This window comes from Acinonyx jubatus, chromosome F2 (assembly GCF_027475565.1).
Source record: "Acinonyx jubatus isolate Ajub_Pintada_27869175 chromosome F2, VMU_Ajub_asm_v1.0, whole genome shotgun sequence".
NCBI classification, from domain to species: Eukaryota; Metazoa; Chordata; class Mammalia; order Carnivora; family Felidae; genus Acinonyx; species Acinonyx jubatus.
Genome location: NC_069394.1, coordinates 19,298,814 through 19,315,033, shown reverse-complemented (window position 1 = coordinate 19,315,033; position 16,220 = coordinate 19,298,814). Strand labels below are relative to the sequence as shown.

At 41.2% G+C, this 16,220-nt stretch overlaps 1 protein-coding gene across 5 annotated transcripts in view; it reads left to right on the top strand.

The window, feature by feature from the left end:
* The window catches only part of COL14A1 (collagen type XIV alpha 1 chain), a 210,291-nt gene extending 196,008 nt beyond the window's left edge, over window positions 1–14,283 (top strand). For 4 of the 5 annotated variants that reach the window (XM_027063985.2, XM_027063987.2, XM_015085660.3 and 1 more), the window contains exons 46-48: window positions 9,901–9,978; window positions 11,615–11,770; window positions 13,418–14,283. In XM_027063985.2, coding sequence (XP_026919786.2) covers window positions 9,901–9,978; window positions 11,615–11,770; window positions 13,418–13,497 — 314 coding nt within the window. In that variant the 3' untranslated portion in view covers window positions 13,498–14,283. Of the gene's footprint in view, window positions 1–9,900; window positions 9,979–11,614; window positions 11,771–12,588; window positions 13,172–13,417 lie in introns of those variants that run through there. The other variant, XM_027063988.2, reaches the window with a different exon arrangement.
* Window positions 14,284–16,220: the final 1,937 nt, after the last annotated feature.

The window sequence follows — 16,220 nt, the reverse complement described above, 5'->3', positions numbered from 1 at the left end:
CGTATAGTAACCTTAGTGCATTGGAAAGGAATGCTCTTTTTTTTTCTTGTATCATCTTTTATTTTGTAAGGGTTTTTTTCCCCTATTACAAAGTGACTCTGTACATTCAACATGACTGCAAAGAGAAGCTCTATGTGTTAGTCATTTATTACTATATAATAAGCTACTGTAGAATTTAGCAGCTTAAAACAATGAAACATATATGCTCATGGTTTTTATGGGTGAGGGATTCGAGAAGGGTCTAGCTGTGTGCTTCTGACTCAGGGTCTTTCACGAGCTTGAGTCAAGATGTCAGCAAGGCTGTGGTCTGTTTTGTCTTTTTTTTTTTTTTTTTTTTGCCGTGAAAGCTATTATAATTTTTCTGTGGCTTAAAATATTTTGAAACCCTTAACTGGAGGGTCTGTATAGTAGATCTTATCAGATTCTTGCATTGGATTTCACCCTCTGTCTGGGGTAATGGGTATCATGTTAGAAATATCACTCTGATATTGGAAGGTTAATGCCATCTCAGTTAAGATGTCTTTATATGGTCCCAGTTTATATTTTCTGCTTCACTTCAAGTATGTACTTTTCCCTTTGGCCAAACTGAACTGCTCAGTGCTCTCAGTATTGGTCAGCTCTTGCTGCATAACAAACCACAAAAATCTCAGTAGGATACAACAATAAATATTTTTTTCACCACATATCTGTGGGAAACAGGGGCAGTTCTGCTCTGCTGGGGCCATGGCTGGAGGAGCTAATAGTTTCCTAGAGGATGTAATCCTTATGGCAGTGGCAGAAACAAAACAGGGCAACCCATCCACCTAATCATATTTCAAGCCTCTGTTCCTGACATCGCCACCAACGCCCCATTGGTCAAAGCAGGTCACGTGACCGAGCCCAACTCCAAGAAGTCAGGAAATACATGGGCCTGAAGTCAGAGAATGCGGGGGCGTATAAGTCTTTTGCAGAGTAATGAGGAGTCGAGACCGCTAATTCGGCTTACCGCATTCTTCATACGTGTCTTTTCCCTTCCTACAGCCCTCAGTGCTAATCCCTGTTGTGCCCTGTTCTTGTACCATTTCATGGATTTTTTCACCTGCTCTTCTCACTCCCCAGAACCCTCTTTTTTCCTCTGGCTCATTCATACTCAAACTTCAAAACTCATCCTAAGACTCACATCTGCCAGACCACTCATTCCTCCCCATGGTTTATTTGTTTGGCCAGTGTATTGGTTGTTGCTACCCTGCTCGATTCCAGCTGAGCCCGACTGAGTAAGATCTCCCTGGTTTGTGCTCCCCAAGCACATGTCTCCACCACAGAAGTTTCTCATTAAACCATAATCGGCGATGTACTTGTTTGTCTTCCCACTGGACTGCGAGTTCCTTGAATGGGGCTGTGCCTTTCATCTTTACATGCCACCCTGCAAGAAGTCTGAGCAAATATTTGATAAATGAATAGACACCTACCTCATTAGACTATGAAACATATCATTTAGCACCCAGGTAGAATATACTTTCTTGAATTGTCTTTTAATGATATCACTTCTGTTAATCCTGTCTCACCAGTAAGGCCACGTGCTCCCCAAAGACCAAACTTGATGCCTATTTTCCTTTTGTTTTTCATCGTACCTGAAGTACAATAGTCATTTCATGAATCATAAGTGATTTATGGTGTTGATTACTACTTGGCTAGCTTTTTTGGCTGCCATTTGTCCTTCACCCTAAAGTCATGATAAAAACAGAAGTCCATGTGGCTATAGTACATCAATCCTAAGACATCCTGTTAATAGCCAGTTACTGCCAACTTGACAATGTCAGCATTTTCTTCAAGTCATTATCGTGTAAATTCAGCCAGAAAAACAGGGTGAGATTTTTAAATAGGAGGTTTGGTTTTACTGGATAGGAAATACATATAAAATAGCAAATACATTGGACATTTCAGTGCCCAAATTTTGGTGTGTCTAATTTAGATGTCTGTAGTCAAAAGATCAAGGGACCTCCCGCTTTTATAATGCCTGTGTGTGTGTGTGTGTGTGTGTGCGTGTGTGTGTGTGTACTTTATGTGTATCTATCCTTTGAGAGACAGAGACACAGAGACAGAGGCAGAGATATTTCTTTTATTTTTTTATTTTTTGTAATCTTTATTTATTTTTGAGAGGGAGATAGACTACGAGTAGGGGAGGAAGAGAGGGAGAGGGAGACACAGAATCCAAAGCAGGCTCCAGGCCTTGAGCTGTCAGACAGAGCCCAATATGAAGGCTCAAACTCACGAACAGTGAGATCATGACCTGAGCCGAAGTCGGATGCTTAACTGCCTGAGCCACCCAGGGGCCCCAGAGGTATTTTCTTTTAAATGTAGGAATGTACTTTGCCATTTTCTAAAATTCTGGCCTTGTACACAAACAAGTAAAATGGAAATAAAACATATGCTTACTTAGATGATAAAATTAAAGCTGTTTATATTAGCTATGATAAACCATCTTCTGTGGATTTTTTAACATGGATTTTATTTTTTTTTTAATTTTTTTTTCAACGTTTATTTATTTTTGGGACAGAGAGAGACAGAGCATGAATGGGGGAGGGGCAGAGAGAGAGGGAGACACAGAATCGGAAACAGCCTCCAGGCTCTGAGCCATCAGCCCAGAGCCTGACGCGGGGCTCGAACTCCCGGACCGCGAGATCGTGACCTGGCTGAAGTCGGACGCTTAACCGACTGCGCCACCCAGGCGCCCCTAACATGGCTTTTAAAACAATAAATACATTACAACCAATAAATATACCAAAACATATTTGTATAGCTGGGCAAAACATATATAGAAATGACATATTCATTAAGTCTTTTCATTTTGATTTAATTAGATAGGAGATGTATTTATCTTAATAGTGGACTCTTCATGCTTATTATGAAGGGCTGTTGGTCATAACACATTTTGTTTTACACTCTGCAGACTCTGGCCTTATCCCAATGCCTGACAGAGCTTTCTTCTTTTCTAAGAGCAGAGAGCATCACAGCACTTTTCATTTCTGCAAGGAATAAAAACTAGACCAGGCACTAATTTAAATATCATCAACTGGTTGAATATTCATACTGAACCCAGAAAGTTCATTTTTGAACCCATAGAAATTGGCTCATTTTTCTTTGGATTATTTATCATTTTCCAAACAGTCCATGCTAGAAATAACATAATAGCGTTTATGGGGGATCAGTCAAAACTTTGGAGCTGAAACTGATAGATGGGCATTTGGTCTGATAGTCTTATTATAGATCATCGTATCGGTTTGCAAAACTATGGGGACAAAAATCCAGGATTTCTGGTGCCCGATTTAATCCCTGTTCGTTTTTACCATGCACCTGCAGGTGTGAACAGTTAACCTGCACATGACAACATGGGGTTGGTATGCACTGATGAGGGGTGCTCCTCATCTTCTTTCCCGTCTTTTCCCTTTTCCCTTTACAACCTCCATCCTACCTCTTTCCCCTCCCCCCTCCCTGCTGCACTCCCTTCCCCTCTCTCACTGCCCAGATGTCAGTGTGTCTAATTTAGACATGTGTGATCAGAAGACCAAAGGACCTCCTGACAATGTTACCATGCCTCTAACTGATAGGAAAGCCTAAAGTGCGAATATCTTATTGTCTTGATCTTGATCTGGTAGTGGTTCCTTTGGCCACTGAGTAGCCCTACTTAATGATTCAACATGTTTTCCTCTGGCTTTTCTGTGGGATTATCTCAGTGTAGAGTTGGGCTCTGCAGGATTTTCCAGTCCAACCTGAACGAATTTTATTGCTTTGTAGCGCCCCACGGGGGCAGACCCAGGTTTTATGAGGCCCGGGGTTTAAATGATAGGGGGTTCCTCTTTCAGAAAAAGAGTATGAAGTTACAAAAAATTAGGTAGATGGTATTGAAGGATTTTTTTTTTTTTTTTTTTTTTTTTTGCAGTGGAATAGCTATCCATTGGGCCATATCCAAACTCCTCAGCATGTCATGACCTGGCCTAGACTGCCTGCTTACTCTACCAGTCCCCAACCTGCAGCTGTAAAAGTCATAGGAAACCACTTGGAGTTGCCCTTGCACACCTGCCTTTCAAGACTTAACTTCAAGGGTCAGCTCTATCGGAAAGCTTCCTGTGATTTCCCACAGATGCCTCAGTTCTGTACTTTCATATCTTGTCGTAGCTATTCTCACACCATGTGTTATAGTTGTCCGTTTGTCTGTTTCCCTGCTACGTGGTGACCTGCTACAGACAGGAAGGTGCCTTCTACTCTGAATACTCAGAGCCTGATATTGGGATGGACCAGGGGGTTTGCTTTCAGTCTGCTCTTCCCCTTCTGTTAGCTACGCCTCACTGTCTTTCCAGGCTCCCTTGGCCTCTGCTCCTGAGAAGGTTCAGCCAATAGGAAGCATTGAGGAGGATTAGAGAATTTGAAGAGGGGAGAAGCCAGGATATTTCTCCCCTCACCCCAATCCCTGCCTCCCCTGGAATTCCTGTTGTGGTGATGACTTTTACGTGGCTCTTGTTTCCACTGGAAGTCTTTCCCTCTGGTTCTAGATCCCATCAGAAGGCTCTGGGCTCTGGGCTCCAGTCACACCATTTCTTCCCATTGTCCCTGTGCTCCTAAGGTGAGAGTGACTTCCTGCTGTTACTACTTTATCAATTGCCTCATCATCTTTCATTGGCTGCTCAGCCCTTCCATCACCCATGTAAACAAGTCCCTGCATTAAATTCTCTCTGCCTGAACCATCTGGAGGGCTTTATCTTTCCCTAAGTCCTGAATTATATAGTCATAGTAGATGGGCAGTTGTTGTATATAAAAAAAAAATACAATAAGGAGCAACTCTTAGCAATGATTTGCGAAGTTTGTTTACATTTGAAAACAATCATGCATTTTCCAATCTTGGCCCCCTTAGCCGAGACTTTAGCCAAAACATGGAGTCCCACATGCTGGTATTAATCCCACAGGCCAAAAATGTAGCAATAGCAGACTCTGGAAAAGTGCACAAAATACTTAGTGAATTAAATCCAATTATTCTGCCATCTTGTAGCTAGGTGCCTCTCCAGTGCCTTGCACTTGCATCTAGGAGGCATTCAAACATATTTTGAATGGAAAACAGACTGTGCTTGCCATTCATTGTCAGCATTTCCTAGGCAACAGACAATATAATAACATAACTGAAGCTTTGTCTCCCAGTTTCTGTGACTTTTTGGTAAAGCTACAATGAAAGCATTGCCCAGGCTTTGCATATGTGCCCGGGCATAAATCCTGGGAGTTGCTCAAAATGTCTGGGATCAAGAGAATAACTGTGCTCCCTGGAAATAGCATGAGACTCTAGCGTGGAGTGCTTGGGATGGTTGGGGGGGGTGGTGGTGCAGAGAAATGAGTAAAATCTCTCTATTCAGAGACCAACAGGCCAAAGAAAATAGGAAGTAGACAACCAAGGGCCCAATCCTGGACATGCAGTCAGTGTGAGCAGGATAAATCCTCCAAATAGCAATGCTGAATCTCACTCAGAGCAGAGGACGAGTATGCAAACTAAGGGAAATAAGCTGAGGAAATGTGATAACCAGAGGGTTGATTTCTGAACATGGGACCAGAGAAACCGTGCACACTGACTCAGCAGGCAGTTCCAGAGCCTCACCTGCAGTGAACAGGGCAAAAATGCAGCCTGCCTTTTGGGATGAAAAGGCAGGGAGGGCAGTGGTTCAGTGTATAGGCTTCAGCGCCAACCTGCTTGGCTTGAAATCTTGGCTCAGGGACTTATTAGGGCAGGTATCACAGCCTTCTCTTGCATTAATAGTAGTGCCCGCCCTCTTGGTTCTTGTAAAGACTGAATGAGTTTATACATGTCAAGCATCTGGCATTCAAAAAATCTACCAAAGTAATTTATAGGCCTAGTTGATAAACTGACTAGCCACATTTTTTGGTTTGTCAAAGTCTGCCCTTGAACTTAGGATTTCATCCATTCATCCATTTGTTTGACACATATTTCTTGAGTGCCTTAATATGTGACTGGAACTAGGAATATAATGAAAAACTAAAACAAACGGGTCTCTGTCTTAGTAGACCTGTAAAAAAAAAAAATATATATATATATATATATATATATATATATAATAAACATAAAATATAAAAAATAGTAAATGTAATATATAAAATATAAATAAATATAAAATATAAAAAGTATAATAAATACATGTATATTGCAGGGTCAGTGTTAGGTTAGTGGTAAAAGAGAATCAGGTAACCCTGAAATGGTTTCTAATGAGACTCTTAAAAAAGAATGAATACGACAAAGGTACCTCTCTACTGGGGGATGTTGCTAATGCATGTGTAGGGGCAGTAGATACATGGGAAATCTCTGTACTTTGTACTCAATATTGCTGTGAACCTAAAACCAACCTAAAAAAATAAATGTTTTAAAATATTTTTAAAAGAAAGAACAAATGAATGAATGAATGAATGAATAATAATCATCTCTCTGATTCTCCTAAATATTTTTGGTAACTCAAAAGAAAACTAAAGATATTTTAATCTTACCTAAATCATATTTTTGGTAAGCTGTGCTCAGTTTTTAGAAATGGCAGAAACTTAAACTTATTGTAATCTATTATATTCATGTCTTAAGAAGCACCAGCAGTTGAAATTGTCAAACAAAGAACTTGTTACAAAAAGCTGTGTTCCCGGAAGCCAGGCATGTGAAAGTAAAAAGCAAAGCTCCAGCGTAAAGCATTTTGTTTGTTGATCCTTCAGAGGTCATGCTTGCTTATAAGAGTCAGCTACATGTTGGTGTAGACATTGTCATTCAGTTAGTCTTCTAGTATTTACAGGGCCACCTACTCTGTGTGAGGTTCTGCTTGGATCTGACACTAACAATAAATACGACACGATCCCTGCAGTCAGTAGGCTCCTGGGCTCAGGCTAGATGAACAGGAGAACAAGCAATGCAATGAGGTAGGTGCCAGAGGAGGCGTGGACAATACGGAAGCAGAGAATTTATTCGTTCATGAATTCGTTCACTCAGTCAGTATGTAAGTTCCATACAATGTGGAAGGTGCTCTAGCGGTGTCAGGGATATAGCCATGAATCAGATAGACAATCCTTGGCGTCTGGAATCCATTGTGCATCTGCTCATTATGGTTGCAGAGAAGCCTTGAGTTGGGTCTTGAGGAATGAGAAGTATTTATGAAGACAGCCAGTGTGAAAAGGGTATTCCAGAAGGAGGGGCTATACTGTGCACTCAGGAGTCCCAGTGCCCTTTGAGGAAAGGATGATGGCACATGACTCTGGTGACTACGTCTCAACACCAAGTGGCTTCACATTCAGTCCTCATAAAAAAGGATAGGCTGACATTTGATTTCTTTCCTTTTAATCATACATGGCTTATAAGGCTTATCAAAAGTATATGTGGATCTATTTTTTAGAGATCTGAGGTCTCTAAGCTTAGTCTTTAATTTCAATCCTCATCTTAGGTACTTAATTATTGATTTTTAACATGAGTTTTTCATTCCAAGAAAAAGATTTACAACCAAATTCAGTTGTCATGGACATGAATATTCCTTCAGTCTCAGAACCATAAGTGAATACATGGACGAATATTAATATATTAGCCTACATGTAGTTGGAACATACCTTTACTTCAAGGATAATAAAATCTAAAATTCTCTGTTCATCTCATTATATCCTTAGAATTTTTTCAAGGCATTTTGAGGGGCTGGAATATTTTTGTGAGACTCTTCCTCTCTTACCTTGATTTGTAGTACAGATAATATCAAATGCCATTTGTTTTTCCTTACATAACTAGAAAATTAAAACAACTAGGCTTTCTACTGCCCAATCTTTCCCACCTTTCACTTTTCTTAATGAAGAAACAAAGGATAAGTCAAGAAACTCTTATCAGAGAGTTACTCCTGAGAATACTTTCCTGGATGTGCTGTTCAGCCTCAACTGCATTTCCCACTTTGGAGAATCATTGAGAAGCCATGTTGTTAATGTTGATCCTTGAGTACCGTAAGGTCATGGGAGGCCTCTGAGTCACCACACACTTAATCATGAGCAGCCTGCCATTAGTCATCTGTATATGTGTTCTAATTCTTGAAAAATTAGTGGTTCCCTGTGGGGAAAGTGACTCTCATTCAAACAGAAGAAGAGGCAGTTTCTGCTCAATTCCCAGATGCAAGTTGCAAGACACATTTGCATCTGAGAGAACACCTACCAGCTAAAAAGTACTTCTTTCAATTAGCTACTAAACTAAGAGCTAAACTGGAAGCTAATTGGGTGATATCTAGTAGATGCACCCAGTGTGGTTTTCTGTCTAAACAACTTGATAGCAACTGAGTATTACATGTTGGTTAGTCTGAGTACATTGTGTGCTTTTTGAACTCAGATGCAACTGTATTTTTACTTTTTAGAAATTACCATCTTCCTTATGGGCTCCTAAGAGAAGAGTCAGACCCAAAACAAGAGGTCGACAGGCTCAGTGGTCAGTGTCCTACTCTCTCCCTGCTGTGCTGGTCTCTCCTGAGCTCAGAAAATACCACTAAGGCCACGTGCGATAGGCCTGGGTGTTGGGGAGGCATAGCAGTGGGTGAAGGAGCCCTGATGACCACTAACAAGGAAGGAGCACTTAAATGCCAGGTATACCTTGACCCCAAAAGGTGGTCCCAAGGAACACAGCAGACACCGAAGCTTCAAATCAAGGGACAGTCATTATGTGTGCAGTATAAAAAAAGCTGTTAGTTGCTCACTGATCTCTCTCTCTCTCTCTCTCTCTCTCTCTCTCTCTCTCTCTTTGCCAACTATTCCCAGATCAAATACTACATGAATGCCTTTATTTCTGGAAGTTATAAACCAAGATGTTAAAAGTGATTATTTTCAAGGGCTGAAGTCCTTGCTTGTGGTGTCTTTTAATTTGTCTACAGTGAATACGCGTTGCCTTTAGTAAAAGGGAAAAGTTATTTGTAATTTTAAACATTCTAAATCACTTGCATGCCTGCCCCCTATCAAATTGGTTATTGTCATTTGTTTATGTTTCCTTCTTGGCTTTGCCAATTCATACATAATTTCTCTGTAAGTGTAATTACATACAGATGCAATTCTGCATTCTGCTACTTCAAAGCATTGTTGTACATGAAAAACAGACACCAGAGACCTTCTGTGATGTGAGCCTGGGTAACCCGGCCCTCATCTGATGCAACGCTGTCTCTCGGACTGGTGGTCCTCAATATGGCATGTTCTCACCTGTCCAGCAACCTTGTGATAGAAGCTGTTGGGATGATGAGGTGTCAGAGTATATGTTTCTTTGTTTTTCCCCTGTGAAAATGTATAGTTTTGTTAATAGCACTGTAAATTATTTGGAATAAGGAGTCAGCTCAGTGGAAAAGAGACATGAATAGGTTTAGACTTTTATGGGGCTGAATCAGCCAAATCAAACACAGGCTTTCCTGAAGCTTCCAAGTTTTTAATGGAAACTCACGCTCTTCAGAACTTTGCTGCCTAATTATAATTCATGCCTTTTGCAGATACATTACAGAGTGGACCAAAAGGAAAATGTTAGACATGTCCACTTGTGATTTCTATTGTGTTACTCTGGAGTGCCAACTGCATACGTCGAATGGCCTGGTGCGTGCACAGACATGGGCCGGTTCCTGGCAGGCTGACCCACTTCAGTAGGAAGGAGGAAAATAAACTTGCAGTACCACAAATACGGACAGCATGCTCAGCCACAGAACTGGGCTCCCCTCTATGACTGTACATGATTCACAGTGTCAGAATTTAATCTCAAAGTCCCCTGGTAACCATCACCCCCAACCAACCCACACCATTCTCTTTACCAGAGAGGTAATTTTGAAGCCTGGAAACATGGAACTACCTAGATTTTTGTCTTAAGGACTTTTCCCTCTTTTCTTTTTTCCTTCTCAACAGGTCTAACTGGTGTCAAAGGAGAAAAAGGAAACCCAGGCATTGGAACCCAAGGTCCAAGAGGCCCCCCTGGACCAGCAGGTAATTCTTTCTACCTAACAGGAAGCTGCACAATGGGTGTCCTAAATCTTTATATTTCCCTTGACATCACTGGTGAAGAAAATGGCCGTGTTACATCCTTGCATCTAACTGGAATGGCTGTATTTCTCATTCGCTTTATTAGAAGGCCAGTTTGTTAAGTGATGATTCTCCCAGAAGCTTATAGCATATTCTGGGATCCAGTTGGCTTCATGAGTTAGGCTATGCTAGGCTATCCTGAGGTAACAAATCAATCCCAAATGCTTAGTAGATATACATAAAGTTTGAGGTGAGTAAGGTGGCTTTCCCCCATTTTGGAACAAAAGGCTTTTAGGAGAAAGATAAGGAGGCACATCAGCCTTCACCTTCCTACATGGAGAAAGCCATATGTCACAGCCATGCATATTCCACTGGCTGGTACTAGCCACACTCTCAGTTGAACTGCACGGCAGGCTCCAAATACAGAGGAACACATGGGTATTTGATAAGCACTCAGAGTCTCTGCCACCATGGCATTCTTACTGAACGACTTTTGTGTAAGTTTTGTGCACATTACTATGTGCTTTGACAATGGTCTCTAGATTATCATCCTCATTATTAGAATTATAAGTTTGCAGTTCTATTGGACGTTTATAATCCAGTTTTGGCCACATTGAATTAAATGCTTTACAGATTTTTCTTTCCAGTCTAATGATGATTTTGGAAAGTGCTTTTTCTAGGAGGGATTCCTAATGGAATAAATCGACTGAGCATAAATGCTCCTAGCATTAGAGCCTGCGTGAGAGGCTGATCTAGGATCATGTGTTCCACAAAAACAGTGATTGGTGAATGTTGACTGGATGGAATTGAATGTATCTAAGAGCTGCAGCACTTTTCAAATATAAGGGGATACTTGTTCCTAATTTCCATTTAGGTTTTAGTTGAAAGAATGTCATTCTTGGTTGAAGAATGCCTTTGAAGCACTATTGGAATCCGGGCCTGAAAGCAAACATAAAAACAAACAAAACCACTCAGCTCAATACACTTCCTAATATCAGAAAACTTTTAGTCTCTCTCCCATTTTCACTCAGTCTAAGTTCTCAATTGATATAAGGTAGCCTTAAAGAAATTTTGGATTAGTATTTTAGGCCCGGTTTCAGACTTTTCCTTCTTCTCCTGCAGGATAATTTCTTTCACACTCAGGCTAATTTATTTCGATGATCTGAGGCCATAAAGCAGTATAGATTATGAGGCTGAGATTGAGTGTGTTTGTGTGTGTGCATGTGTGCACGTGTTCATGTATGCACGTATGCTGGATTCCCACTGAACTGCACTGGGAAACAGGAATTCTGTGATGAAAACCAGGTCGAGAGCAGTATGTTCCTTTCCCTTTAATATCTAAGAGGTGATAGAAAAGAATACATCCATTTTGCTTTCCAGTTTCCTGAGCTGATTGAAAGCACTGACCTCCAGGAGAATGTATGATTACAGTATGATCCAGTTTAGGAATAAAAACTCAATGAGCAGGGAGAGGCAGACTATCCTAATTGTTAAAATGTGTGAGGTGGCTTTTCTTAAGAGTTAGTTTACTTCTTGGGAGTCTCAAAACTCACTCTGTGATGTTGAAGACCAACTGTTTTCATTTGTTGGTGCTTCTTAGGACCTTCGGGGGAGAGTCGGCCAGGAAGCCCTGGGCCCCCTGGCTCTCCCGGGCCCAGGGGTCCACCTGGTCACCTGGGGGTGCCTGGACCACAAGGTCCTTCTGGCCAGCCTGGATACTGCGACCCCTCTTCGTGTTCTGCCTACGGGGTAGGAGGTAAGTGCCGGCCTCTCGTGGGCTTTGAGCAGTGTTTTGCTATGGTTAGAACTATATGATGGGAGTACAATGAAAAGTAGACCAATTATGGGAGGGAGGCAGAAGTTGAGTTCCTCACTACCTTAAATTATTCAGAGATATCGTCTATGAAGTGCTAATGACTCTAGAGGCTACCCCTTTAAAAACCTTAAGAGGAAAATGAAAATAACATCATGTGTAAATCTTTCTTGTTTACAAATGGCAGTCCACACCTTCTTGGCCTCCGACCTCACGTTTGGTCATTGCGGGGCATGTCTGAACTTTCTTTGGGTGCCCTAATTCTGTGTTACTGCTGTGGTGTGGTCGTGATGCCCTGTAATTTTTTACTCTTGTTTTGGATAAACCTCAAACTTAGAGCTTTCCCTAGCGAGGAGGGCCCCCTAGATTCTTTTGGGTGACCTTCTGCGCACCACATGCATGTTACGTGACCAAAGATAGTTTTAAGAAGAAACAAGAGTGGCCATGCTGTCCTTGCCTCATTACTAACGACTGGACCGAGACTCTGAAAGATAATGCTTCCTAAAAACATCTGCAGCCTGCATGTCGGCGAGTTGTGCAATGGGACATTTTCTGACATAGTCACTCTTGGAAGCATCAAGAGACATGTTCACAGACTGCTTTGGGGCAATAAACTTATCAGTCAAAGAATTTTAAGTTTTCTGCTTTAGGAGAAATTTAACCTTATTTGCCAGAGGAACTGGTCAGAGTTTTGCTGATGTGTTTTTCTCTGTTCATCTCTTCCCTCCTTGTTCTCTCAAATCTCCCTGTCCCTTGTTAAGATCTGATCCCTTACAATGATTACCAGCACTGAGGTGCATCTCCTCCACTCTGATTACATTGGCCTGGGCAATTGGCTACGGATACAGAACTGTCCTGTTGACTACCACCACCCAGCCCCTGCCCCTAACAATGGGCACCCTGCTTTCCTGCCTCACCTGCTTCCCTCCCTGCCCACTGTCACATCTCTTGCCCTCCCTACTCGAAACACGTACACTGAGAATACTGAAACTTCACCAAATCCCGTGGGTCAATTGTATTAGCAACCGACCGCTCTGTATCAGCCTGGCTAAGGGTGTATGATTGTGTACCAAGGATTTATCCCTAACTTTTCTATGTGAAGGCTCAGTAGTAGTTGTTGAATGAAGCGTGCCTTCTCCTCTTTCCTGTCCCCACACAAGACTGATGGGCATCTTCCTCCCTGACCACCCTACTCTCCATTCTCCTCTGACTCCCTCCCTTCCTGACTGTCCCCTGGTGATGGGTTTCTAACCTGAGATGGGTTTTGGTAAGATTTATTGTTCTGTTACAATTCTGCTGAGATTCAGGGTTCCTTTTGTAAATAAAACACATAATATTTAAGCAGCTGGCTGTGATCTGGTTTTCTAACAATTTCTGCCATGTATCCGTCCCTTCCTTCACTAACCATCTGAAACCTCCTGGGGAAGGCGCAAACGGCGTGGTGGGTCAAGGTGGCTACTGCTTTCTACCCAAGCAGGATATCTCTGTAGTTTAGTGACCAAATCTGCCTCTTACGGACCCACACGAGGAGAGAATATCAGTTTATGGTTCCTGGGTCCTATCAAGTCCCACCCCACTCTTCCTCTCTAGCTCCTCATCCTGATCAACCAGAATTCACTCCTGTCCAAGACGAGCTGGAAGCCATGGAACTGTGGGGCTCGGGGATCTGATAGCCTCCGGACAAATATGAAGACCAGCTACAAGAACTCTTAGAGAAACTTATTCAAGAAGAATGTTGTGATGTGGTTTGTATGCTACCTTTTGGGGGCTCGTTTCATCACCCTAAGTCTCCTTGGGTATTGTTAATATTGCTATCATTAACAAAAAATTGTATTTAAAAAACTCCCTTCATCTATGACACCACAGGATTTACTTCTCTCTGCTATTTTAATGGCATGCCAGATTATTTGTTTGTCCAAAGAAGAGTGCTCAAAGAAAAATTGGCAAGAAAAAAAAAATTGAACACTGGACTCTTTTCTGTGTTAGATGATCTCAAGTTCTAAAATGTATCAAGACAGCTATGATTGTATTCAAAGGAAACAGAGTAAAAATTTAAAGAGATTCAAAGATTATGCCATTTATCTCTATCTCCTATAGCCTTGCTAAAAAGAAAAAGGGATATTATTAGAGAAACTACCTCTTGATTAACTGATCTGCCCGCCTCTGAGATCACTTGGTAACTCGTTTCACTGGTATCTAAGAATATGTTTTAGACTATAACCTTTCTGAAGTTGGTGACTTTAAAAATAGATTCAGTGTTTCAGTGGTTTTGACATGTAAAATAATGACTTGCCACCAGTTCTGATGCAAGGAGGTCCAATTTTGATGAACAGTTTATCCAGCAGTATTCCAAGGCTTGCCCTCTTTATCTACATGGATTACTTTGTACATGCAGATAAGTTTTTGCAAACCCATTTCCATTCTCTTTTATAAGCAAATAAAATTTTAAAATAACATCTGTGGGTTCTTTTTATTGCATTTCTAAATGCCACCTTAAACTTTTAGTAGTCTTAGCTGAGTTTTAACCAGAAAAACAACAGTTGGCTTCCTTTAGACAGGCATTCAAATTTTCATTTATTCATCCATTCATTCATTCATTCATTCATTCATTCATTCTCCACGCATCTATTCTGACTGTAGTTAGAAGCTAAACAGAAGAAGCAGTTGACGTGGGCCTAAGGTAGAATTTTATCATTCATTTATAATCCACCAGAAAATTCAAGACTGGTGCTAAATAATTGTTTACCAATAGTTGACTGAAGAGTTGTCTTTTTTCTGATATTAAGAAGAGTCTGAAAAACTCCAGAAAGGAAGAAAGGAAATGAGGGTGAATCTAACCGACTTAACGCCTAAACCATAATATGTCTTTTGCTCACAAAGGAAAAATCTAGATACTTGAGAGATATTTAGGTTCTATTATCTGCTTGTTGAAAATAAAAGGAAAGAGAATTATAAACTTAGCATATGCTCCTTTTCCAGTGGCATCTCCCTAGTAGCAGCTAATTTAAAAGGTAGAGGTGGGGTCATTTATAACCAGAAGTTGGATTCTTCCAAGATCAATGAGGTCTTCTGACCTTCTTTGGTTTCCCTCACCAAATGGATCTGATCCAAGACCTTTCCAGCCAAAGGATTCAAAGGTCTACTTATGTGCCTTTGGGGATCCAGGCAAAGACATTTTTGGTGCCTTTTCGGGAAATGAAAGAAGAGAGTGAGCAGATGCCCAACAGCACTTGCCTTCTAGTTATGGCAAATCATTCCACATGTAAGAAGCAGGACTGATGAGGAGGAGAGGTTGCACAAGGGTGAGCAGGATGACTTCACCCAGAATCACGTAAGAGACTAGGGTGTGTCGTTAGTTACATCAGACCTAAGAGAGCCCTCCTTAAATGACTGGGGTATGTTCGTAGTTACATCAGACCTTTGTATCAGATTTCTTAATCTTTTAACGAGCGAGTAGAGGGAAGAATATTCTGTGTGTTTGGCTCTTGGAAATGCATAGTCTAGTGTCATGTCACTAAGAAGACTCTCAAAGTCGGTTATAAACAGTGAAGTATAAGCCACTGGAGGTTCTACTCCATTCATACCATTCTTGAGTTGTTCAGTTACACTTGGATTTGATTTTACTTGGTGGTCTAAATTTGTTTATTTATGCTACAGAAAAGTTTCATTAGTTTGGAAGGTGTCATCACCTAGACCCAGTATATCAGATTTCTGTTGAGTGAAATGTTCAAAATAAAAGGTATAATTCAGATGTAGGACTTTTGTGTTTATAATACATTGCCTTGTTAAAAGCTGGTTTAGAATTGCATTTAAAAAAAATTTCTTTTAATGTTTATTTTTGAGAGAGAGAGCGAGAGCGAGCACAAGTCGGGGAGGGGCACAGAGAAATGGAGACACAGAATCCGAAGCAGGCTCCAGGCTCTGAGCTGTCAGCACAGAGCCCTATGTGGGGCTCGAATTCATGAACCATGAGAACATGACCTGAGCCGAAGTCAGATACTTAACCATCCGAGCCATCCAGGTGCCCCTAGATTTAAAGTTTTATTTATTTATTTTTGAGAGAGAGAGAGTGGGAGCAAGCAAGGGAAGGACAGAGAGAAAGGGAGAGAAAGAAAATCCCAAGCAGACTCCACACTGCCAGCACAGAACCTGATGTGGGGCTCGAACTCATGAAACCAAGATCATGACCTGAGCAGAAACCAAGAGTTGGACACTCAACCGATTGAGCCACCCAGGCGCTGCTTGAATTGCATTTTTATTGACTTGCCTATTTTGGCAGGGATATATTTATATCTTAATTTATAGTTTATACCATTTGTGAAAGTGTATCTTCTCATATACAGAAAAACATTAGTTTTCAGAATTTTCATCACTTTTGTTAGAAACTCTCAAT